The following is a 26,782-nucleotide window of genomic DNA, read 5'->3' on the forward strand; positions in this document are numbered from 1 at the left end:
TTATTATGACCATATCAATTTTATTATTTTAACCATATTTTCATAGCTAGTATAATAAATTATCCTATCACAACATATTTCAACTTAAACGGTTTAGTCTTTATCTAATATATCATAATCACCCAAATTATTGCCATGATAAATATTGTTATAATAACAGGTTTTTAATTGTCATTAATTAAGGTGTCACAATAACATTATAATAGCAAAACAATTCATCACATCACTATTTTTTTCCCCAAAAGTTTCTCTCATTTAAAAATAAATATATCCTATTGTAATAATATTGATTTCGTTATTTTAATTCTATTGTCACAATTTTATATGATAAATCATCTTTTCACAATTGTTTAATATATCATGATTACCTAAAATTGTTGTCATAATAAATATTATTCTATTAAGGAGTTTATAATTGTTATCAATTAATCAGTCATAATAATTATACTTAGATGATATGTTTTGTCACATAATACTTCTTATGTTGGCACCAAAACTTCTCTCTTTCACATATATTTGTCTTATCATGATAACATCAATTTCATTATTTTAACTATATTTTTATGATTAGCATGACAAATTATCTTATAATAACATGTTTCAATTTATATGACCTGTTTTCACCTACACATGAAAGAGAGAAGTTTTGGTGCTATATCGTATCATGATACGCACACTTCTTTACACTCAATTGCACCTGTACGGACCCGTTTACATCTGCACACACTCATATGCACCCTCTGGCACTCACGTCTATTCTTTGCACTTATGTTCATTTTTTTCATTCCAATCTACTCAAAAATTGATCTATTTTTGAATAAGTGTTTTAATCTTCGAATCATAACTTATCAAATATAGAGTATGCTCCGAAAGAAAGGGTTGTCAAAAAATAACAATACCGAATTTGACGTAATTAGCAAAGAGGGGTATTATTGAAAACAAAATTAAATTTGTTTAAAAAAAGTAAAATCACTCAAAGTTTGTCTAAAAAGATTTAGATGAAAACTTTCGTGCCTATTTTAATTAATATCCCCATTTTTTATATGAGAACTATTGATTAAATTTCTCATTATTAATTGATGTAGATAATTTAAAGTCTGACATAAAATAAATTATAGAGTGATGTTGAGAATCTGATAATGGACCATGATATCCACCAAGGTGATGCAAAATAAATGTAACAAAAAAATTGAGCATATAGTGGTCTTTTCACATGGTTCAACCCTCTATTCAAGATTGTACATCCATGATTAAGATACTAGCAGCTTTGAAAGAATACTCCGACAAAATGTGGGTGTAGAGATTACAATGAAGTGTCCTTAAAAGGACTCGATCGAAGAATAAAGTCTTAGAAAAAATTGTTAAATTTTATAAAAACCTCCCCTTGGACTTGGGATGATGTGTCCCTAATTCCTTGTATGGTTGCTTATTTATTTCATTTAGTAATCTTCTTTATTTGCAGGAAGAGAGAGGGTAGTTACAATTGAATTTTGGCATTCATAATTTAAATTCAAATAATAATTTCATAATTAGTTATATTGAGATTTAGGTTAAGATTCTCTAATGCAATTCCCTTTAATCGTGGCTCCAATTTTGTTTTACCCTAACAAAAATTAGAATTTAATAAAAATTTAAAATTCTATTAGCTCTACAAATTTAGGTTTGGGTTTAGGCTTGAAATGTATGGGTTAAGAAGGCACAGCCCAATCCTAGTGAGGAAATAAATTGACAGAATAAAATATTTCCAAGTTTAAGAGGAGGTGAACTCTTGAACAATTGAATTGCATGTCATGATTATATTAAACAGTGAAATGAATGAATACACTTCATGGTCCCAATTTCTCAAATCACAAACAACAATAACAAAAACATTCAAATATTTACATGATTAACTTAAAGCATGCCAAATTATGGCTTTATTATTTGCAGTACGAGGAACCAACGTTGCAGTCCATACTTCCACTTTTCTCTGCACAAAAATGTACACTCTTATATCACAAAGAAAGTAAAAAGAAAATCTTGAATAAGTAAAAGCTTATAAGCATTAATTGTGCGAGAAATGAAGCTATTCGGAGAAAGGTGAATTGATTATGAGGCTACAAAATGAAGAAACACTTAACTAAATGTTGGTGATTGCAGTAAAACAAGATGAAAAATTTATTCTATAAGAAATGTTACCTTTGCATGATAGTTTCAGTCGTAAAGCCAGTTGGTGAACTTACAAAAGAGTTCAAGGGAAGCTTTAGCATTAGGATCGTCCCACTCCAATGACTCCCACCAGTTTTTGTTTACCTTGATTTCTTTAATTGCAGGCAAGGGAAAAGACACCGGAAACCTCTTCAATTCTCCACATCTTGATATATGAATTTGTTGGAGAGATTCACAAACCATCACTCCATTACCGCTGCAAATCCTCTTCAATTTTCCAAGGGATTTCAGACGCATTTCTCTCAATTTTGGAAGAGCGCATATGGTGCTGCCACTGCTTCCTTCTTCCTTTTCATCATTAAATGCTATTATCTCCTCCATTTTATCACAGCCCTGAACTTCAATCACTTCCAAGTTTTGTAAATTCGGCAACAACTTTGGTGAGACCAACTTCTTCAAATTCCAACAATCCATCAGATACAGAAATTTAAGATCAAGATAATTGCCTAGCATTAGATCCTTTATGTCACTTATTTCGGGACACACTCTTACCATTAAACATTGAACATCTGTTGGGAGCACAACCAAATCTTCTCCTTCACCAGCTGTATATAACGTTACAAATTTATTAACACCTTCTACATTTGGGAAGTAAGCATCATATGTTGGTAGAGAGAAGAATTCAGAGACTGGAACTTCTTCTGAACATGATGCCACCAGGAGACGGTAACGTTTCGGTGCCTGATCACCTATGGATTTGACATACATGTTGAAGTCATAAAAATTAACAAAATGCGCTTCAAAAGTATCCAGTTGACTGAATCTAATTGCCTCTTCTGATGTTAACACTGGTTCAGAAAATATTGATCCGTAATATATTCTTAATTTTTGGAGATGCTTGTGTGTGTGAAGCATTGCAGTTGGCAACACAACTGGTGCAGGTAGATAAAGATCAAGACTTCTAAGCTTTGTCAGGCTTCCAATACCTTTCGGCATTTCGATTATATATGTAAACCCAAGGTCCAAATTTTCAAGTGCTGATAGTTTCTTTAAAGAAGGAACCTCTGATAATTGTTCGCAATGATTAAGCAATAATGCTGTGAGATTCTTCAAGTTGGAGATGGAATTTGGCAAGTTGGCAATCTGTGTGTAAGAAAGATCAAGAATCTTCAAACTAAGCATGTTTACAAAGAACAATTCAGGAATGCCTTCTAGGGGGTTTCTTTGTAGCAATAAAGTGGAAAGAGCTCGACAATTTGGGGACAAATTTGAAGGAATTTTTGATATGTAATTCCCCATTAAAGAAACTTTCTCAAGATTCTCTTTCCATTCTTGTTCCCCTGGTAATTCACTCAATCCCTCTTCGGGTTTTATCATGAACAAAGGATTGTTGCTTGTAATCTGCAATGCCATGTCTCTTACAAGATCATGCATCTTTACGCACATTCCATGATCAGCAGTCTCCAATAAACAACTGTTTATAAGTCTATTCAGTATAGAATAACCCTTATCATTTGTTGCTTGCAAACTACCCCTTTCATCTATTAGTCCTTCCGCAATCCAATAAACTATCAGTTCCTCTTTTTGGATATGATAGTCTTCAGGATAAAGGGCACAATATAAGAAACAATGTTGCAGCTTTTTACTCTTCAAATGATCATAACTGAATTGTAATTGCCTTGGTACATTTGTTTCCATGCCTTTGACACTTAGTATGCTTTTAGACAATTTTTCGAATGCATTCCTCCATTCACAAACGTCATATTCTCCCCTCATGCAACCAGCTACTGCAACGATTGCTAGGGGTAAACCAGCACATTGTTCGACCACAGGTTTCACAAAGCCTTTTAAAGTTGGAACTCCTAAAATATTAAATCCCACTTTATCAATGAATAACCTCAATGCCTCATCCTCTGAGAGAGTCCTCACCTGTACTATTTTGCAACCCATGGAATGACATACATCTTGTGAACGAGTTGTTATCACTATTTTGCATCCATTATCTTTTGTAGGTTCAGGAATTCCCACTTCCTCAAGCTGAAATGCCTCCCACATATCATCTAATATCAGCACGATCTTTCTTCCTTCAAGAATTTTTAACAAGTTTCCAGCTCGTGTCCTTTTATCTTCATTTTTAGGAAGATGTTCTTTCAATGCACCAGCAATTTGATCTTGCAATTTCATAAGATCAAGTGGTTGGGATACAGTAACCCAAATCACATTTTCAAACTTAACCGTCTCCTTAAGAAGTTTGTGATTGATATGAGTTATGATAGTTGTTTTACCAACTCCCCCCATCCCGCAAACTCCTATCTTCATCACCTCATAACCAATTAGAAATTCCCAAACCTCATTCATGGTTTTCTTTGCAGTTGCTTCACTGACTAATGTTGTTGTTGGTAGTACCTCTCCAACAGCTAGAGGTGCATCAATTACAAAGCTCTCAAATGCACCATTCCAGTAATGTTCTTTCACTATTTCAATCTTCTTAGCAACAACCATCCCAAAACATACACGTGACAAACATTTCCTCTTTTTAACTTGTCTTTCAATATTTTCTGCTTCATTATTAATCCTTTGTGTATTTTGCAACCAATTGTTGACTTCAGCTCTAGGAAATTTCCCCACATGACACTCTCTTCTCAACCTTATTTCAACATCTTCTTTTTGACAATTTAAATCCGCCAATCTTCTTTTGAGAATTTCCATATTCTCATTAAGTTGCCTATAATACTGAACATATCTCCATAATAGTTGCCTTATGAACTTCAGAATTTGTGTGATCGGCCCTATAACAACCTCCATTATCTTGGTCCCTGTAGAAAATAGTTAGACTTGCCCGATTATTTTTATTTGAATTGTAATATTAAAATATGTAATAATTCTAACCATTGCTAATTTTTAGGGTTGAGCAAAAGAAATGGAAAGAAACATAATCACTGGGCACTTGATGTTTGGGTCCAATTTCTATGAGAAAGCAATTGTAATAAGGTCTGTTTGGGTTCTAAATTCAGTTCCACCTCTTTCAAAAATGAAATTGGCTCAATAATTAGGTTTGAAATTGTATTACAGGTACCCTATAATGTACCTGATTAGGTACCCATTTATTTTTTTAAATAAACTTATGTAACAATACGAGGTCGTTGTGTTGTAATATAATAAACTTAAATCAAAGGCAAAAATTTTAATTTCACAACTTCGCCCCCACACCTTGCAATTGCAGATGATATTATGACTAATGTCAAATCTTCAACTCCATTACTTAGCCTTCTTGTAAACTTAGAACTCTTTCTATTGACACCAGTCTCTAGCAACAACTAATTTGACCATCAATTGAAGAATGCTAACAAGCCAACATGAAACACCAAGTCCACCTATGTTTAAAGAAGTTGTGATCTCAAACAAGACATCAATGAGAATTTTGATAGTTTATTCCATCATGTTTCTCTAATGATAGTGATGGAGGTTGTTTTGATAAGACAAGGTGAGTGGATTTGAAGTTTAAAGGAGGGACAGGTTAGGGTTATGGTTTTGATGGGCGGAAGATGAGGCTCTAATAGACGAGAATTTGAAGGGTGCAATGGTAGTTGTTCTAAAGGAAGGGCAAAAATAGGATTAGAGAATGATGGATGAAATGTGGGTTATAAGAAATTATGCTGAAATTAAAAGTGTATAAGGTCATGTTAGAGAGTGGAATGTCTTTTTAGCATTTGATAGATGAACGACTTAGATAACACCACATTGACATATGATTTAAGTGATGAACAATCGTTTTAGTAAAGTGAACACCCATTTCGACAGTTATGTGAACAAATTTTATAAAAAAGAATCGCAATTTGCGCGATTAAACATCAACCCTTATGCAAAAAGCATACCCTAAACTATTTACGCAATATTTCAACCTTCAGAAGAATAGTAAAAGGGGTAGATTCAAACAAGAGAGTCAATTCTATAATGATCACATTACCAAAATCCAAGTAAGCAGGGGATTATTTTCATTAATTGATATATGTTTTTTGGATTGATTAAGGAAGTTATGGTAGATGAAATTCCAAATCTAGTATAAGAATATGCTTTGATCAATGCTTATTTGATGATTAAATTGCTTATAAGTTATGTAATTTGAAATGACATATGCATGCCTACGATTATTGATAAATGGTCAGATTATAGACATGTATTACGCATGAGATGAGATAGAATAGGTTTGATTTGGATGTTTATATATTGTATTTGCTAGAAATACAATATAAGATTGCATAGTTGTTAAAAATACACTTAGGCCAGAAACTCCTCAAAGCAATAGGTCCATGACCTATAGGCATGCAACGCAAGCAAAAGTCCGAAAACACAGTTTCAGAAGAAGGAAAAAAAGCCAAAAAGTGTATTTTTTAACTAAACCTAATAATAAAATTAGGTTCAAATTTTTGTTTTTTAAAATACTCTCTTTTTTACAACTCATTGACTATGACGGCTGACAAAATTGTTTATGCTACAAGAGCTATTACAATTTCTTGCATTGATAGGGTTGAGCTTATAGCCAAAAAGGCCAAATTTTTTTTCATAAGTCTAACCATAGGTCGATGTCTAAGGATAAAAAAGTCTTAGAATACAAGTCCTCTGATGAAGAAGAATATTTTGATAAAGAAATGCTTGAAATCGTAAATAAAAAATTTGATGATAAGGAAGAAGACGTGACTTTTGATAATAAAGATGAAAACTTAGATTTCGATTAAAATATATGTTTGATAAAAAGCCATCTACTGTTTCAAGTCTAATGCTAAAGCATGGTGGAACTTGGTCCAAAAAGCAGTCAAAATTTCATAAATGTCCTAGTTAAAATTTATAAAGAGTTTCAAGATAAAGTATAAAGGTACACATATGACCTACATTAAGGCCCAGGAATTCATAGCATAGACTCGAGGTACAAACACTAAAAAAGTACTCTAATAAGTTCAATCATGTAGTTAAATATGCTCTGGAGATAGTCAATATTAAGATCAAGCGAATAGAGAAATTTGTGTACGGGTTTGATCTAGCTACACCCCAAGATGTCAAATGGGTACAAAGCCACCCTAAACCTACAGTGAGGCCATAAGCAGAGCCTTGAGATTTGAATTGTTTGTCAAGAGAATGTATGGCCAACCATACCTACACTACCACCGGTATCAACACTAGTACCAACATCAATGCCATAGTCAAGCAATAGCAATGCTTAGATTCAAAGAGGTCCTTTTCTAGATAGAAAATAAAAAAAGTCATTCCAACCTAAGGCTAATAAAAAGGGTACTAGAGATTCCTTTGTCTTAGAAAAATGGTAAGCATCATAGAGGAGAGTGTTTGACTAGGTAGGGAATTTGTTTTAAGTGTTATTAGCTAAGACACGTAGCTAGATTTTATCCGAAGGCGTACTCCGAGTTGAGAAGCTAGTGAAAAGAGACACTACCAGAGTATCTACCATCATATAGAGACTTGCTAAGGCTATCCTATTAGTAGTTACTCGTCAAAGGAAACTGGCTAGTTATTTGAGAGTTTCCAAATGTGTTCCTAAAAGAATTACTAGGATTAACTCCTAAACAAGAAAGGTTAATATAAAGTTGGCACCATATGTAACACCTATATCCAAGGCACACTATAGAATAACCCAAGTCAAATTGTAAGAATTGAAAAAGTAGCCCTAAGAGTTATTGGAAAATGGATTTATTAGATCGAGTCAGTCTCCTTGGGGAGCTCCTATCAAGTAAGGGGTTGAGTAGGATATACCTAAGATAACTTTCAAAAAAAAGTATACACACTTTAAGTTTTTTATGATGTTGTTCAAATTAACAAATGTCTCTACAGTGTTTATGGATTTGATGAATAAAGTTATCCATAACTACCTAGACAAGTTAATTGTAGCATTCATTAATGATATTTTGGTGTATTCAAAAAGTAAAAAAAAGCACAAAGAACACCTGAGGTTCACCCTATAGAGATTGAGAGAGAAACAACTCTATGCCAACGTTTCGAAGTATAAGTTCTCGTTAGATCAAGTTACATTTTTGGGCCATGTAATTTTAGCAGTGGGTATATCAAATGATCCAAGTAAGATAGAGGCAATGATAGACTAATAGAAATCAAAGACTATTAAAGAGGTTTGTAGTTTTCTAGATCTAGTTAGGTATTACAAAAGATTTATAGGGGGATTTGCTAGGCTAGAATGACCTCTCACAACTCTAAAAAAGAAGAAAACTCAGTTTTAGTGGTTAGATGTCAACAAAAAGAGCTTTTAAGAATTAAAAAGGAACATGACCTCTACTTTTGTGTTAGCCTAATCAAAGGATTGGGTCTAGTATGAGCTGTACATAGATGCCTCACATAATGGTTTAAGAGCACTATTGATGCAACGAGGCAAGGTGATATCATATGCTTTGAGAAAATTAAAAGGTTTTGAGACCAGATATCCTACATATAGTTAGAGTTAATAACGGTAGTGTTTGTTCTTAAGATTTGAAGGCATTACCTGTATAGGATGAGATGCAACATAATAGTGTTTGTTCTTACGATTTAGAGGCATTACCTGTATAGGATGAGATGCAATATATACACCGACCATAAGAGCCTTAGATACTTTTTCAGTCTAAAAGAACTGAATATGAGACAAAGCAAATGACTCGAGTTAGTGAAAGATTATGATTGTGATATCAAATATCACCCAGGTAAGGCAAATGTAATAATAAATGCCCTTAGTAGAAAATTGTTCACATTACAGTTGATGGTTCAAAAAGAGATTCAAATAAACCTAAACTGAGAATGAATTGAGTTTGTGATTAGTCATGTATGAAAAAGGATGTAAGAAGGAGTTTCTAATGTAGTAGGATTTAAGAAAAAGTTTCTAATAGTCAGGAATGAAAATAAATATGGGTAAGTATGTTGCCAAGTGTCTAACCTATCAGCAGATTAAAGTCGAGCACCAGAGACCTTTAGGATTACTCGATCCTCTAAGTGTGTCTGAGTGGAAATAACAATATATTCTATGGATTTCATTATTGGGCTCTCAAGAGTTCAAAGTAGTTATAATGCCCTTATAGGTGATTATGGATAAATTGAATAAGATAGTGCATTTCTTGCCTACTAGAGACACCACCCCTACTTGGGAAGCTGTATATTAGAGAGATTGTTTAGTTGCATGGAATACCCAAGACAATTGTTTCAAATAGGAGCACATAATTTGTATTAGCTTTTCAGAAAAGTTTGTATAGATTGTTGGGTACTAATTTGACATCCAATATAACGTATTATCCACAGATGGATGGTTAGACTAAAAAGACCATTTAGATGTTAGTGGACACGTTAAAAGCGTGTTTCTTAGATCATAGGGCAAGTTAAATGGAGATGTTATCCTTGGTAGAGTTCACCTATAATAATAGTTACCATGTGACAATTCAAATGGCATCCTATGAGGCACTATACGATAAGAGGTGAAGTTTTCCTCTATACTAGGATGAGTTAGGTGATAGAAATGTCTTGTCATGGTCTCTTAAACCGAAATTCACTTAAAGGATGATTGAGAATGGTCGATTGATTAGACAAAGGATGAAACTAATCTAGAATCAATAAAAAAGTTATTTTGATAAAAGACGTAGAGATTTGGAGTTTATTATAGGTGGCAAACTTTTCCTTAAAGTAGTCCCTTATAAGCATACCATGAGGTTTGGGAGAAAGGGTAAGTTGGCTCTCAGGTTCATCAACCCTTCTGAGATTGTGGAATGAGTCGGTAAGATAGTTTAAAGATTTGTGTTACCAACGAGCATGGATTATATTCTTGATATGTTTTATGTTTCGTTGTTGCATTAGTATATAGGTGATCCTCCGCATGTGTTAAGGACCAAGGAAATTCAATTGTCTAAGGACTTGAGTTATGAAGAGAAATTGGTTTAGATCCTTGATAGCAAGATTAAACAACTCAGGAACTAGCAAATTCCCTTGGTTGAAGTGTTTTAGAGGAATCACAAAGTTAAAGAGGTTACTTAGGAGATGAATTACGACTATGCATGAAAAGGCCATACTCATGTTTCGCATTACTATATTAGCTGGATAAGGTGAATGCAACATGAAATTTGAATTGAGCGATACACTACTGTGTGTGGTGAAGCACATGCCCATGTATTGCATATGTAGAAACAATTCTTATAAGACATGTTTGCTGCTTTTTAGGGATTTTTATCCAAATCCAAAAATGCATGCACTCGATCTAGAAAAAGATAAAAGTGAGTTTTAAGTGATTCTCAAATTGTGATGGTAGAATCCGACGATGGCAATACGCTTTCCGATGAGAAGAAGTGTAATGACTTATGAAGAAAAGGTGTCAAGTTCATCAATAAAAAAGAAAGGTAAGTAAGACTTTTCTCTTTCAATTTTGAACATATGTTTGATGTGGTTTGAGGTTATTCCTTTACCAAAAGTGTTTACATAATGCCTTTGATTTAAGTGGAATGTCAAACCTGTGTAGCCATGAGATTTTTATCTTGGATGATGTTATAGATATGTTCTTATGCTAGAGATTATTATGAGATATGATTGTATGTTAGGCTAACATTTTAATATCTTGATTGTTGATGTTATGATTTGATGGTAAAACTCTAATGATTGGCATGAATGCTGATGAAAATTTTATAGTAGATTATGATTTCATATGTATATATGATGCCTAATTTTGATGTGTATTATTTTGAATTGATTTGTGTTCTTTGTTTGGTGGAATTATGGTTGGAATAAGGATGCTAATTACATGAGGTATAAGTGATATAAGTGTCTTATCATTGAGGAGAGAGTAGAAAGATCATAAAGACAAATTAGGATTCGTTTTCAAGTTTGTGTTCACCTTTTGGGTTTCGACTCACATTCATGTGCACACAGTCCCGAATTTAGTTCAAGTGTTTTAGTAATCTACAACTGTTAGACATCGTTGACCATTGAATGATCAATTAATGGACAAGATTTGCTCATGTATATCTTTTGCACAACCATGTGTGGGGTAAAATGACTAAAATACCCTTGAAAAGTGGTTGAGATGAGTTTCTATTTGAAAATAAGTCCAAGTGTAGAGAAAAGGCGCACACCTGTGTGTAAAGATACATACCCTTGTGCATGTTGATTTTGTTTACATGGGGAGAGACCATGGGGAAACAAGGTCATGTATGATACAAAAGAAGGCCAAAGGACTATTTCCCACCCAAACTATACGTTTTTCTCAAGTTTCCCCCTATTAACTTTGAAAATACCATTTACACACCCATGGCCTGTTAAAATTAACGGAACCCTAACCCCTGAAAATTTTATCTCATTTCCCTCTCTAAAATTTCAAAAACTAACAATTTTCCCTAACCTAAGTTTTAAAAAACAGCGTTTTCCCCTTTAGGATTTTCAATTTTTCAGAGTTAGTTTTTCGGAGCTGTTTCTTTCTCTCCAGCAACCTCTAGATGACTTCTCTTCCTCTTCGATGCAGCCTTTTTCTAGCAATTATGCTAGGCATGGTCGTCGACGACAGTTCCCAAGACAATCGTCAGAAGGAGGTTGCATCGCCTGGAGGTCACCAGAGAGGAAGAAACGACGTCGAAAAACTAACTCAGAAAATTGAAAATCCTAAGGGGGAAAATGTAGTTCTTTAAAACTTGGGTTGGGGGAAATTATTAGTTTTTAGAGTTTAGGGGGGAAAATAAAATAAAATTTAAATTTATTTTTAATAAAACAGACAAAATGACAATTTTACCCTTGAAACCATTGATTTTAACCGGTCACGGATGGGTAAATGGTATTTTCAAAGTTAATAGGGAAAAACTTGAGAAAAGCGCATACTTTAGGTGGGAAATAGTCCTTTGGCCTACAGAAGAATAACTCGCCTATGTTCAAGACGTAACATGCTCGAGTATGAAGGGCAGAATAATGAGAGAAAAGAGGAACTGAACTAAAGGTTTACGGGTCATCCCTAAAGACAGTATAGAACCTCAGGTGCGTAGTAATACCTGTATACCTAAAAGATGAGATTATGATGAAGCATAAGATATGATTAGGCTAAAAACTAAAATGAGCTAAAGTGACTTGTGGCTTAAGATGCATGCATACTAGACATCTTAAGGTTATTGTGAGAGGACACTATGAGTACATAGTACTTATACTACTTGTAATATGACACTAGACCTACAATAAAGTAATTGCTCATAGTAGAGCATAATTAAGACTATGTTCAAGTGTAAGCAAGTTGATTGCATAATAAGTACTCACATAGCCAAGGAGTCAAATCCTTGTGTTTGATCCAATCTAATTGGCCTAACATATAGTTATAGGACATAGCTTCCAAACGATGATACTTTCATCGAAAGATGTTATAGTCACACTAAGAGGGATCCGAAGAGTGGTCCCTTAGTGACCGAGCTAGATATAGTAGACCCTAGAGATGATATAGTCAAACCAATTAGGAATTCAAGGAATGGTTCCTTAGTGAACGAAGGGGTTATAGTGTGACCTAACAATTATGGCATATAGCCTAGATGTTCCTGAGTTTAATATGATTACAAAAACAAATATCGGACCCATAATCATCTTGATAAGAGTTTAGTAATCGACTTCAGATGACAGAGATAATATAGCATAAGCACAATCTAGAGATTAAGTAAAAGTTAGCAATAGAGTCTCTTGTTTATTGAGTTTTTTATCACTCACTCTTCTATTTTCATGCATATAGGTATATATGATTGTAATGGCTGCGAGGCAAGTAGTGGTCAACGGGCATAGAGTAACTAAGGGTATTTTTGTTATTTAGTTAATTTAACAAATTCTATGTCAGTTTTTGTTTTGATGGATTTGGCTACATGTAGTACAATAATATGTTTTAAGCTTTTATGATTTGGAAATTCTTTGGCATGTTTCCTCTAACGTTTTAAATGAAAGTGTATTTTGGTAATTTATGATTTTACAATAAAATTATGTGTTTGATTTATATGTTTTCAAATGTTTAAATATATACATGCACAAATGGCCTAATTAGTGATATCTTCCTTTAAAGGACAGTACTTCTAGAGAAAGGTGTTACAAGAGAGAAAACACTCATTCTTTAATTTTGAACACTTGTTCTATAACATAGTAGAGGTATGGTCATTCCACAATAGAGTACACCTATTCCAAGAAGTTGTCCCACAAATTTAAGCAATGATATGAATGCGTAGAAGTACAACACATGCCTAAATTAGCATATGAAGTAGGGCAGGAGTCATAAGCAAGTTATATAAGAGGTGAAAACGTTAACATGGCAAAACATAAGTTTGATAAGGGCTTCAGTATAAGTTCATGTTTTATGAAAACATATTGAGTACTCATTCATCAGATAAGTTAGCAAATTTTTATATGTATTCTAAGTTTATTAGTGCGCTAAGCCATATGAGACTTGTTTCCATAGTCATACATGTTGGACTCGATCCTTATGAGTTTTAAATTTTATACACCCATGAAGACTTAATTTCTCATGAGCCAGACACCCATGAGATTTTTCATGTCCACAGTAAGGCCCACTTACAAAGAGGTGTTATACAATCCTCTATATACACTCATAATAGAGGTGTTAGGAGAGTCTTTTTATATGCACCCATAGTAAAGGTCTTAGGACGAGTTCAATTATATTATTTGATAGAGAGAGCTTAGAAGACTTATATGGTCAGGATGTCAAATTCATGTCTTGTTCTAGTCTAATTGACTTAGTTAGCATAGTTTTCAACAAATGTTTTATTAAAGTTCTTTCATTGATTTCTAAAGTTATATACAATTCATGTCATCATAGTTTGAGTCTATAGGTGTACCTTAGATGATGAGTTCATGAGATAAGGAATGTAAGATGATAAGTAACGAAAGGGAAGGAGAGAAAATGAATGTAGGGTATAAGGTTTCCTAGATAGTAATTATTACTTACTTTTTTCCTTTATGTTTTGCATAGGTGATTGCAACACAGATATGCAAGTTGGCTAAGGTTATGGATGGGGGGATTATTGAGATTTACTTTATGTTACATTTAATAATTTAGTATTTATGTACTATACAAACGAACAGTAATGATTGTTTTAATGTTTGGGACATTTTTTCTACTTTAATAATATTAATTTATTTAAAGTTGTTCTATTTTTGCAAATTTAAGTTTACTCATTCTAAAGTATAAAAGAGTTTTAAGAAGTAGTATATCTCTATGGAGGGTAGTCTTTGAAAGATGAGACATCCTGCAGCTTAATTTGCTCTTAATTTCTATGAAAAGATATCCTTTAATATGTTGAGTTAAAAAATGCAAGGGATTCAATGGTTTGGTTGATAGGGAACACTTTGAACATATAGGTAGGGAAAGGAAGGAGACAACAAGAAGGAAGAAGATTAAAAAAAAGAAGAATAAATTAAAAATAGAAGAATATAGGTGAACAAGGCAAGTCCCCGAAATCAAAATTGAAACTGATCAAATATAATTCAATCTATACATGTTTTGAAACTAGTTCCACTTCCTATTTTTTCAATAGGATAATTGAATTCGCCTGCCCCTACTAGAATTGTCTAAATTATTTTATTGTAGATTTTTATATATTAGATATAAGTGCAGAAATTGATAGAAATAAAAAATGAATCCCTTTTACAGAAATAAAAATATGTCGTACCTGAAGCTTTAATTTAATCTTCAAATATTAGGAAAGATAGTCGCACCAAGCTTCAAGGCAAGAAGAAACAGAAGTAAGAAATCTTTGTTGAAATTAACAAGAAACATTAATAATCATCTAATTTCTGTATCTTGCTTTCAGTTGTCAATCTGTTTTTGTTTGTAAATTAAAGAAATTATTAAAACAAAGAGCACATAATGGATTTCAACTAAATATTTAACATTATCCTATCACATAAATATATGCACACAGAAACATTCCCAACCTTCAGATTGATGTATAAAATTCAGAAAGAAAAACAAAAAAATAATGGCACCTCAAGCAGTCGAATATGCAGCTTCAATCTTCAAATATTTGTATGGATGAAATTATAAAGATTGATGGCAAGAAAGTTAATTGTTGGGAGGAAATGAAAGAGAAGTTATTGCAGAATGAAACCAGTGTTTGTAAATAGAAATAAGAACACAATCAAGAACAGATATTGAAGAAAGGTATCAAAGGGAGCATGCTTCCCAGTCAAGGAAAGAAAGGAATGCTTATTCAAATTCTAAACTTATTTGATTTTGAAAGAAATCAAAACTTAAGCTCAATTTCTCAATTTTCAATTGTTTGTTAAGAATACATGTACCACATCTTATAAATGAAAGCTCAACTCGCTTAGCACAATCGAGAATAAATAGAGTTCCTTACTTTTATATTTCCATTGGATTTTAACTATAAGTTAATAATGTCTAGTTGAGCTTTCATACGCAATTCAAAATTAGCACAACCAGATAAACTATGAAATGCCATATAACAATAATTAAGAACCTGTGAGCAGTCAGCTAAAAATTACTGCATGGGGCATCAACTTTTGCATCAAACTAACACACATTATCTTAAGGTCCATCTTGTATATATGTAGTAATGATTTATTAATAAAAGAAAGTGTTCTTTTTCTTTTTTGTTCATGTACGTAATGTGCAATGATCCTCGATAAATGAGAAGGTGTAAGTTTACACAACATATTGGTTTCACAAAAGTTATATAGAAATAAGATAAGAAAACAAGGGAAAAAATTACCTGCCATGGCCTCTCCCAATCACACGTCATTGGCCAAGCGCCAAACCAAGCTCCAATAAATGTGTCATGGGTTGGTATGCAAATCATATAGTCTACGAATCCATTTGGCCTAAAGAGTAAATTGATTCAAATTTCACATCAGAATGTAAAAATTGTAGCACAATTTCAGTTAACTGATTTCATCAGTACAATCTTTATTGAGCTTCCTTAAGTTTAAGAAAGCATACAGTACAGTTCCTCCTTTAATAAAGCATGAAGAGGGAAAATAGATGTAATGCTAAAAGAAAAACAAACCCTGTTTCTGTCAATGCGTACTTCTGATAGATTACTGTTAATCCATGTTTAAGCTGGTAGGACCAAGAGAAGAAAATACAATGTGGATTTGATTAGAAGACAGAGTGGTCCAAAGTCTTCAATTGCAATAGTTGCAACAAGTGACAAGTGACAGGCTATGAGTGGAGAGAATCAAGAGTTAGTTTCAAAATTCTGCATAAAAAGTGAAGTGAAGAAGTGAGTGGGTAGAGAAAATTATCTGGAATATTATCTAGTTGAATTCTTGTTTCATTTTGGAGAGTACTGGCCTTTCAAAAGGCCAGCTTTTAATGTCTTTTATATTTTGAATTCAATTTCTTTATAGTGAGCTTTGTAATGAACTTTGGGTTGTGATGAATATTGCAATGGGTTTAAATTCCTCTTTGTTATTTTGATTTCTCTCCATTTTTCTGCATATTGATGGGTGTTATAATTGATTGGAATGGAATTATTTGAAATATTGTTTCCTTGAAGTTGTTTTGTGGATAAAGATTGATCTGAAGCTACAGAAACTCGGTAGCAATGGCAGATTCACTAGAAAATAACTAGATTTCTAACAAAATGGAGTCAGAGCACCAAATCTAGGGTACATTTTCAACAAGGATGGAAGATCATGTCAGCGAACTAGAGCAAAGGTATTATGGTTTGGTCAAATGAATGGTGTCTATGGAATCACAACTGGACAAGATGACTACTAAGATAGAAAAGCAAGACGCTCAATTAGATGCGTGGGTTGAGATTATGCATGAAATTAGAGAACACATGGTTAACGAGGTGAAAGGGAGATCTATTGAGTCAGCTTGCAATTCACAGACAATCATCGTAAACCAACCTTTGTTACAGCAAGAGGCTGGGCTGCTTGCCAACGAATCCAAGATCTACAATGATGGAAACGAATCAAATGAGTGATCAAGGCTCACGATGACTAGAGATTCATGTGTATTCCGACAACAAATTCAACTCAACAGAATTCCAAGATGTTGAATCAACAGAAATTAGTGAAAATAAGTTGTCAAAATTAGTTCACTAGTGGGTCGGTCTTGCTTCTGAAACAACAAAGATGAAATTGGAAAGGATGGAGGAAAAAGATGAGATGGAACTGTAAACAATGGCGGAAAAAAACATCAAAGGAAAGAGATAGAGACCTGAAGTCAAAAGAAGAAAGCAATAATAATGAGAGGCCCACCCATTTTACACAAAGTCTAAATACCTAACCCAACCCAAACCATTCCACACCCATCCACTCAAATTCCAACTTAAACCATTATCCTACAACCCAATTATTTCACCTCTCTAACCTAATTTCACAAACAAACCTAACCCTAATTCAATTAAACAAACCTATCTACATTAGAATCTCTTTAATTCACTCATCAAATTCATTATTCCTTATTTCCTAAATCAACTCCTCTTTAACAACAAAATAAATGTCCCACAAGCCCAAACCCAAGTTATTGTTTAAGTCCACAAACTAATAAATTAAACCCAAATATAACGATCAATCCAAAACCTAATTGGCCTACACCAATTATAATACAATACACCCTTATCCAAATACTCTCATCTAATCCATCCCATTCAAATAAATCTCAATCTAATCACCCAACTCAAATTCATATTTCCATACCCAGTTATCCTTTAAACCCAATCCAACCCATCATCTCAAATCACTACAACTCATATTCTCCTTTTCTATAATATGTTGCCTTTTTCATGAACCTATCCATTTGTGTTGCACCATCTAAGTAGTCACTCAAATCTTTTTGTGTGCATGCTATGGATAATTTGAATATTGAGTTTTATGTTAAGGACAACGATAATGTATATGCTAATATTAATACCCTAAGAACCATGCTTTCTCTACATTTAGATAGTGTAAGATATCTAGCTATTGGAAAGGGCTTAGTCAAAATTAGAAAGGGTTTGCTTAACTTGGGTATGCATCAGATATGGATAGTTGTTGATGAGTCGTTGTTCTCTACCCTTTACCTTAAAGACAAGGTGAGACAGCATGGGGAAGGTAATAATAGAAACCTATTAATCCATGTTTATATTAGCAAAACCAAGGGAAGAAAATACAAGGTGGATTCAATTAGAGGAGTGAATGGTCCAGAGTCTTCTATTGCAGTAACTACAACAAGTGACACGTTGACAAGCTATGAGTGGAGAGAATCACAAGTCAATTACAAAATTCTTTATAAAAAGTGAAGTGAAGAAGGGAATGGGCAGAGAGAATTACTTGAAATACTTTCTAGTTGAATTCTTATTTCATTTTGGAGAGTTTTGACCTTTCAAAAGCCAATTTTTAAAGTCTTTTATATTCTGAATTCAATTTCTTTATGGTGGGCTTTGTAATGAACTTTAGGGTGTGATGAATATTTCAATGGGTAAATAAAAATAAATTCCTTTTTGTTATTCCATTACCTCACCATTTTCTTGCTATATTAATAGGTGTTATAATTGATTAGAATGGAATTTTTTGAAATATTGTTGTTGTGGAGTTGTTTGGTGGATAAAGATTGATATGAAGTTGCAAGCACTTGATAGCAATGGGAGATTCACTAGAAAATAACTAGGTTCATAACAAAAGGTATCAAAACACCAAATCTAGGGTACATTTTCAATATGGATGGAAGATTGTGTTAATGAACTAGAGCATGTGTAACATGGTTTTGTCGAACGAATGACGTCTATAGAATCATGATTGGACAAGATGACTGCTAAGACAGAAAAGCAAGATGCTCAATTAGATACGTAGGGTGAGATCATGCATTAAATTAGAGAAAATATGGTTAAGGAGAGGAAGGGCAAATCTAATTAGTCGGCTCACAACTCACAGACAATCACTGTAAACCAAACTTCATTGCATTAGGATGTTTGGTTGTTTGCCAGTGAATCTTCGTTCCATTATCACCATCCAAGATCTACAATGATTGAGACAAATCAAAAGAGTGATCAAGGCTCACAACAACTAGAGCTTCATGTATATTCTAGCGACAAATTCAACTCAATAGAATTCCAAGATATTGAATCAATAAGATTTGATAAAAATAAACTATCAAAATTAGTACACTTGTTAGTCGATCTTGACCCTTAAACTATAAAGGAAACAATGGCGAAAGAAAATGTCAAAGGATGGATATGGAAACTTGAAGTCAAAAGAAGAAAACAATAATAAGGAGAACCTCACCTATTTTCCACCAAACTTAAAAACCTAACCAAACCTAAACCATTCCACACCTATCCACCTAAATTCCAACCCAAGCCATTACCTTACAACCCAATTATTTCACCTCTTTTGCCTAATTTCATAAACATACCCAACCCTAGCTCAATTAAACAAACCCAGCTCCATTGGAATATTTTTAATCCACTCAACAAATCCATTATTCCTTAATTCTCAGATCAATTCCACCTTAACAGCAAAATAAACATCTTCCACAAGCCCAAACCCAAGTTACTATTTAGGTCCATAAACTAACAAACTAAGCTCAAACATATGACCTAATCCAAAACCTAATTGGCCTACACCAACTCCAATACTATACACCTTAAACCATACACTCTCATCCAATCCATCCCATTCAAATAAATCTCAATCTAACCACCTAGCCCTAATTCATATTTCCATACCCAATTATCCTTTAAACCTAACCCAATCCATCATCTCAAATCACTACAACTCAGATTCCCCTTTCTATGACATGTTGCCTTATTCCACAAACCAATCCATTTGTGTCGCACCATCTAGGCGGTCATTCAAATCTTTTTGTGTGCATGCTACAGATAATTTGAATGATGAGTTTTATGTTAAGGTGAATGATGATGTAAATCTTAACATTGTTGCCCCAAGAACCATGTTTTCCCTGTATTTGGGTAGCATATCATATCTAGCTATCAGAAAGGGTTTTATCGAAATTATAAAGGGTTTGTTTAACTTGGGTATGTATCCGATGTAGATAGGTGTTGATGAATTGTTATTGTTCTCCATCTTTTACATTAAGGACAAGGCGAGACAACATGGGGAAGGTAATGATAGAAACCTGTTAATTTATGTTTATGTAGATAAGACCAAGGGAAGAAAATACAAAATAGATTCCATTAAAGGGGAGAATGGTCTAAAGTCTTCAATTATAGTAGCTCTAACAAGTATCAATTGGCAGACTATAAGTAGAGAGAATCAAGCGTCGCTTACAAAATTTTGTATAAAAAGTGAAGTGAAAAAGGGAGTAAGTAGACAGAATTATCTAGAATATTGTCTAGTTAAATTATTATTTCATTTTTAAAGAGTTTTGCCCTTTTCTAAAGTCGTCTTTTAGTGTCTTTTTTATTCTAAATTCAGATCTTTTATGGTGATCTTTGTAATGAACTTTGAGGTGTGATAAATACTGCAATAGGTAAGTGAAAATATATTCCTCTATGTTATTTTGTTTCCTTTCCATTTTCTTGTTATATTGATGGGTATTATAATTTATTAGAATGGAATTGTTTGAAATGTTGTTGTTGTGAAGTTTAGTGGATGAATATTGATATGAAGCTGTAAAAACCAGGTAGAAATGTCAGATTCACCAAACAATAACTAGGTTGCTAAGAAAATGGTATCAGAGCACTGAATCTAGGGTACATTTTCAACAAAAATGGAAAATCATGTCGATGGACTAAAACAGAGGTATCATTATTTGGTCGAATGAATAGCATCGATAGAGTCATGACTAGACAAGATGATTACTAGGATAAAAACACAAAACATTGGATTGGATGTGTGGGTTGAGATTATGCATGAAATCAGAGAATACGTGGTTAAGAAGGCAAAAGGGAATTTTACTGAGTTGACTTGCAACTCACAAAAAGTCACCGTAAACCAACCTTTGTTATGTCAAGAGGCTTTGCTGCTTACTGACGAATCTTTTTTCTATCATCACCATCCAAGATCTACAATGATAAAGATGAATCAAATAAACGATCAAGGCTTATGACTACTAGAGCTTCATGTGTATTTGGGTGACAAATTTAACTCAATAGAATTCCAAGATGTTGAATTAGTAGAATTTGATGAAAATAAACTATTAAAATTAGTTGACTCGATGGTCAATCTTGTCATTCAAACAACGGAGATGAAATTGGAAAGGATAGAGAAAAAAATGAGATGGAATTGGAAACAATGGCTAGAGAAAACGTCAAAGGAAGTCAAAAGAATAAAATAATAATAATAAGTGCTCTGCCCATTTTCCACTAAACCTAGAAACCTATCCCAGCCTAGCCTTTTCCATACCCATCCACCCAAATTTCAGCTCAAACCATTATCTTATAATCCAATTATTTCACCTCTCTAGTCAAATTTCACAAACACACCCAACCCTAACTTAATTAAACAAATCCAATTTCATTGGAATCTCTTTAACCCACTCATCGAATCTATTATTCCTTATTTCTCAAATCAACTCCACTTTTAATAGCAAAATAAACATCTCTCATAAGCCTAAACCTAAGATACTATTCAGGTTCACAAACTAATAAACTAAGCTCAAACATAATACCCGATCTAAATCCTAATTGGCTCAAACCATCTCTAATACATCTTAACCTAAACACTCTCATCCAATCCATCCCATTCAAATAAATCTCAATCTAACCACCCAACCTAAATTCAAATTTCCATAACCAATTATCCTTTAAACCCAACCCAACCCACCATCTCAAATCACTATAACTCATATTCCTTTTTTTACACCATGTTGCCTCTTTCCACAAACCAGTCCATTTGTGTCACACCACCTAGGTAGCCGCTCAAATCTTTTTGTGTGCATGCTAGGGATAATTTGAATGTTGATTTTTATGTTAAAGTCAATGATGATGTATATGCTAATATTGATGCCTTAAGAACCATGCTTTCTTCGCATATAGGTAACGCAAGATATTCAACTATTAGAAAGGGCTTGGTACAAATTAGAGAAGGTTTGCTTGACTTAGGATTGTACCAAATGCAAATACTATTGTTCTCCACCTTTCATCTTGTGGACAAAGTGAGATTGCATAGGGAGGGTAACGATAGAAACATGTTAAACCATGTTTATGTTGGTAGAACCAAAGGAAGAAAAGACAAGGTAGAATCGTTTAAAAAAGAGAATGGTCCAAAGTTTTTAATTGCAATGGGTGACAGGTGGGAGGTTATGGTAGAGAGAATCAAGAGTCAGTTACAAAATTTTGTATAAAAAGTAAAGTGATGAAAGGAGTAAGCAAAGAAAATTATCTAGAATATTATCTAGATTAATTCTTGTTTTATTTTGGTGAGTTTTGGCCTCTCAAAAGCCAGCTTTTAGTGTCTTGACATTTTGAATTCAATTCCTTTATGTTGAGCTTTGTAATAAACTTTGGGGTGTGATGAATATATCAATGTGTAAATGAAAATAAATTCCTCTTTGTTATTTTGTTTCCTCTCCATTTTCCTGTTATATTGATGAGTGTTATAATTAATTAGAATGGAATGGAACTGTTTGAAATATTGTTGTTGTGAACTTCTTTGGTGGATAAAGATTTATCTAAAGCTATAGAACCTTGATAGCAATGGTAGATTTACCTGAAAATAACCAAGTTTCTAACAAAATGGTATCAAAGCACCAAATCTAGGGTATATTTTCAACAAAAATGGAAGATCGTGTTGGTAAACTGTTACGGAGTCACGACTAGACAAGAAAACTATTAGGACAGAAAAGTAAGACACTTGATTGGATATATGGGTTGAGATTATTAGAGAATACATGGTTAAAGAGGCGAAGGGGAGATCTATTGAGTCAACTTACAACTCACAGACAATTACCGTAAACTAACCTTTATTATGTTAGGAAGCTTTGCTATTTGTCGACGAATTTTTTTCCATCATCACCATCTAAGATCAACAATGATAAAGACGAATCAAATGAATGATCAAAGCTCATGGCAACTAGAGCTTCATGTGTATTTCGACAACAAATTCAACTTAACAAATTTCCAAGATGTTAAATGAGTAGAATTTGGTGAAAATAAATTGTCAAAATTAGTTCACTCATTGGTTAGTCTTGCCTTTTGAACAAAGGAGATGAAATTGGAAAGGATGAAGGAAACAAATGAGATGGAATTGGAAACAATGGTGGAAGAAAACATCAAAGGAAGAAAGGAATAAGACAAAGACTTGAAGTCAAAAGAAGAAAGTAATAATAATGAAAGCCTTAACAATTTTCTGCCAAACCTAAAATATTCGACCTAACCCAAACCATTCCACACCCGTCCACCCAAATTACAACTCAAATGATTATCTTACAACCTAATTATTTCACGTTTCAAGCCCAATTTTACAAGCACATGTAACCCTAACTCAATTAGACAAACCTAGCTACATTGGAATCTCTTTAATCCACTCACAGGATCCATTATTCCTTATTTCCCAAATCAACTCAACCTTAATAGCAAAATAGATATCTTCCACAAGCCCAAACCCAAGTTACTATTTAGATCCACAAACTAATAAACTAAACCCAAAGATAAGACCTAATCCAAAACCTAATTGGCCTACACCAACTCCAAAACTATACAACTTAACCCAAACACCTCATCCAACCCATCCTACTTAGATAAATCTAAATCCAACAACCTAGCCCAATTTCATATTTCCATACCTAATTATCCTTTAAACTCAACCCAACCATCATGTTAAATTACTATAATTCAATCTCCCATTTCTATAACATGTTACCTCATTCCAAGAACTAATCCATTTGTGTTGCACCACTTAGGTAGTTGCTCAAATCTTTTTGTGTGCATGTTATGGATAATTTGAATGTCGAGTTTCATGTTAAGGTCAACGATGATGTATATACCAATATTGATGCCCTAAGAACCATATGTTCTCTACATTTGGGCAACACAAGATATCAAACTATTAGAAAAGGCTTGGTCAAAATTAAAATGGGTTTGCTTGACTTGGGTATGCACCGCATGCGGATGGGTCTTGATAAGTTATTGTTGTTCTCCACCCTTCACCTTAAGGACAAGGTGAGACCGCATGGGGAAGGTAAGGATAGAAATCGTTTAATCCATGTTTATGCTAGCAAGACCAAGGGAAGAAAATGCTAGGTAGATTTGGATAGAGGAGAGAGTGGTCCAAAGTTTTTAATTGAAGTAGCTCTAATACGTGACAAGTGGCAAGTTGTGAGTGGAGAGAATCAAGAGTCGATTAGAAAATTGTATATAAAAAGTGAAGTGAAGAAGGGAGTGGTAAAAGAGAATTATCTAGAATATTGTCTAGATGAATTCTTGTTTCATTTTGGAGAGTTTTGGCCTCTCAAAAGCTAGCTTTTAGTGTCCATTATATTTTGAATTCAGTTCCTTTGTGATGAACTTTGTAATGAACTTTGGGGTGTGATGAATATTGCAATAAATGAAAATAAATTCCTTTTCGTTATTCAATAAAAATAAATTGTTATAATATAGGTACTGGATTAATCAACAGTTCAATAATGGTATATTTTTTGTGTGTCTATGTGAGTGTTTTTTTGTCCATCAAGCACTTACCTTTATCTTGCCCTCTATGATTTTTGCTAAAAGAACTTTAATTTCTAATAATTGTGCTATAGAATTGGATTAATTAAACTTATATTTCATTTTCAAATTGCATCAAGATTGGATACTAATATCAAATGATAGAATTAAAAAGGGATTTATCATACTACTAGAGCTGGATTTAAGCCGAGCCGAACCGAGCTCGAGCTCGAGCTCGACTCGGTGTACAATAGCCAAGCTCGAGCTCGTGAAAGTCAAGTTTGAACTTGACTCGAATTTGGTTCGGCTCGTTGTTCATTATTAAAACGATGTCGTTTTAATACATATTGATCAAAATGACGTCATTTTGTATCAAAAATTTTAATTAGAAAATTTGGCAAGTAGCTTGAGCTTGACTAAGGTTGGCTCATTCGAATCGAGCTCGATTCGAATCCAGCCCTACATACTACTATCAATCAAGTTGAAGATTTTTTTGCAACGGAGACAATGAAGACCAGAATCTTTCCTTAATTACAAGATTGTTATGGAATAAAACTAACAAAGTAACAAGTTTTTACCTCGATCGAGTCACCAATATGAACTAATGTTTCCCAATGTCAACAAATATTACAGTTAAATGATGATTTGATCACGATAAATATAAATTGAAGGAATTTTTTATTTTGGAAGAAAAAGAACACAACTTGTCATTGCTTGAGTTGGGTTTCATATACTTGATGTAAAATGACATTGCTTTGTTCTTTGTCAAAGAAAACAATTTAGAAACACTACAATATTTAATATGGCAAACACATAAAATACACATTTTATATATTTTTGGTTAAAAAATATGACAAACATGCTTATAACAGTAAAATATGATAAATGAGTATAATACACGTATAAAAATGTGAATTTACTAACTATGTTTGGAACTCCATAAATTTATTTTAAAGGTTAACAAGTATATATGAATAGGAGAGGAAGAAGATAAGATTACTCCGATAATAAGATTGCTTGTTAATCAAATTTATTTAATGGGGTTGATGGCTCAATTAACAATGACCAATGTTATGTGCACTTAGTTTTAAATACTAAATTAGATACTTAGATGATGTGTCGTTATGCGATTGAATATTATTTTATTATTAACAATACTCAAAACTTTTCATTGTGTTGAGTGAAAATATGGATTGGGCTAAAATTTGGTAACCCAATCCATCATTAGGGTTGGATCCGAACAAAGTTGGCTTAGTCTTGAAATGCAGCTCAACTTGGTTCATATTAGGTTGAATTCTTTTCATTCGAATTTAAGTCAAATTCGAATTGAAGCATTTTCGTTGGTTTTGAAATCGAGTCAAACTTAAGTTACGAGGTCTTTGACTCAATTCACTTGAGTTGAAATTTATAGTTCAAATTGGTAAATAAAATTTGCGACTTAATTCAGTTCGAATTCATGGTTTCAATAAGTGGTTTTGCCTATTATTTGAGTAAAATGACATCATTTTATTAATGAAACATGAATTCGATCTATTGATTTTAGCAATGAACTCGAATTGAACTCAAGTCAACTTTATTTTTGGCTCAGAAAACTTGAGTTAAATTCAAATAAGACCATTTTTTATTTGAATCCAACTCGAACTAAAGGTGTTCAAGCTCATCCCAATTCTTATCCATTCTTATCCACCTTGCATGTTTTTAAACAAATCCTACTTAAATTGGTAAGTTTGATTTTATTGGTTAGTTCGTAATTCGTTTTTTGGTATGGAAATCCAACATATTATGGATTTATTTTTAATGCACCATCAATTGACATACTGTTGCGAATCTGCTATACATGGTAAAATTTTTTTGTTATAAGCCATGCATGCAGTTTCATATTGTTTCAACAACCTAAACCCGATCTTTTCTTTGCTCTTTTTATACAAGTGAAGCATATTGTTCAATATCATCAAACACAGAGCCCCCAAGAAGTAAACCATTAAGAGAAAACCCCAACTGCTCCGTGCATCATCATAAACAAGTTCTTTAACCTAAATATAATACCAAAAAACAATATAAACCAATATCACTCACAAAAA

At 33.2% G+C, this 26,782-nt stretch overlaps 1 protein-coding gene across 2 annotated transcripts; it reads right to left on the reverse strand.

Moving 5' to 3' along the window:
* Window positions 1-1,766: 1,766 nt before the first annotated feature.
* On the reverse strand, window positions 1,767-17,429 carry LOC123211877 (probable disease resistance protein At5g63020). Of its 2 annotated transcripts, XM_044630828.1 has the most exons (6): window positions 17,020-17,429; window positions 16,170-16,324; window positions 15,876-15,984; window positions 14,814-14,863; window positions 2,179-4,964; window positions 1,767-1,969 (listed from the first exon to the last, which is right to left on the reverse strand). In XM_044630828.1, the coding sequence occupies exon 5, from the start codon at window positions 4,951-4,953 to the stop codon at window positions 2,194-2,196; it is 2,760 nt and encodes a 919-aa protein (XP_044486763.1). In that variant the 5' UTR covers window positions 4,954-4,964; window positions 14,814-14,863; window positions 15,876-15,984; window positions 16,170-16,324; window positions 17,020-17,429; the 3' UTR covers window positions 1,767-1,969; window positions 2,179-2,193. The 2 variants fall into 2 exon arrangements, with proteins under 2 accessions (XP_044486763.1, XP_044486762.1); XM_044630827.1 differs by lacking the exon at window positions 16,170-16,324.
* Window positions 17,430-26,782: the final 9,353 nt, after the last annotated feature.

Source organism: Mangifera indica, chromosome 3, assembly GCF_011075055.1.
Source record: "Mangifera indica cultivar Alphonso chromosome 3, CATAS_Mindica_2.1, whole genome shotgun sequence".
Lineage (NCBI taxonomy): Eukaryota > Viridiplantae > Streptophyta > Magnoliopsida > Sapindales > Anacardiaceae > Mangifera > Mangifera indica.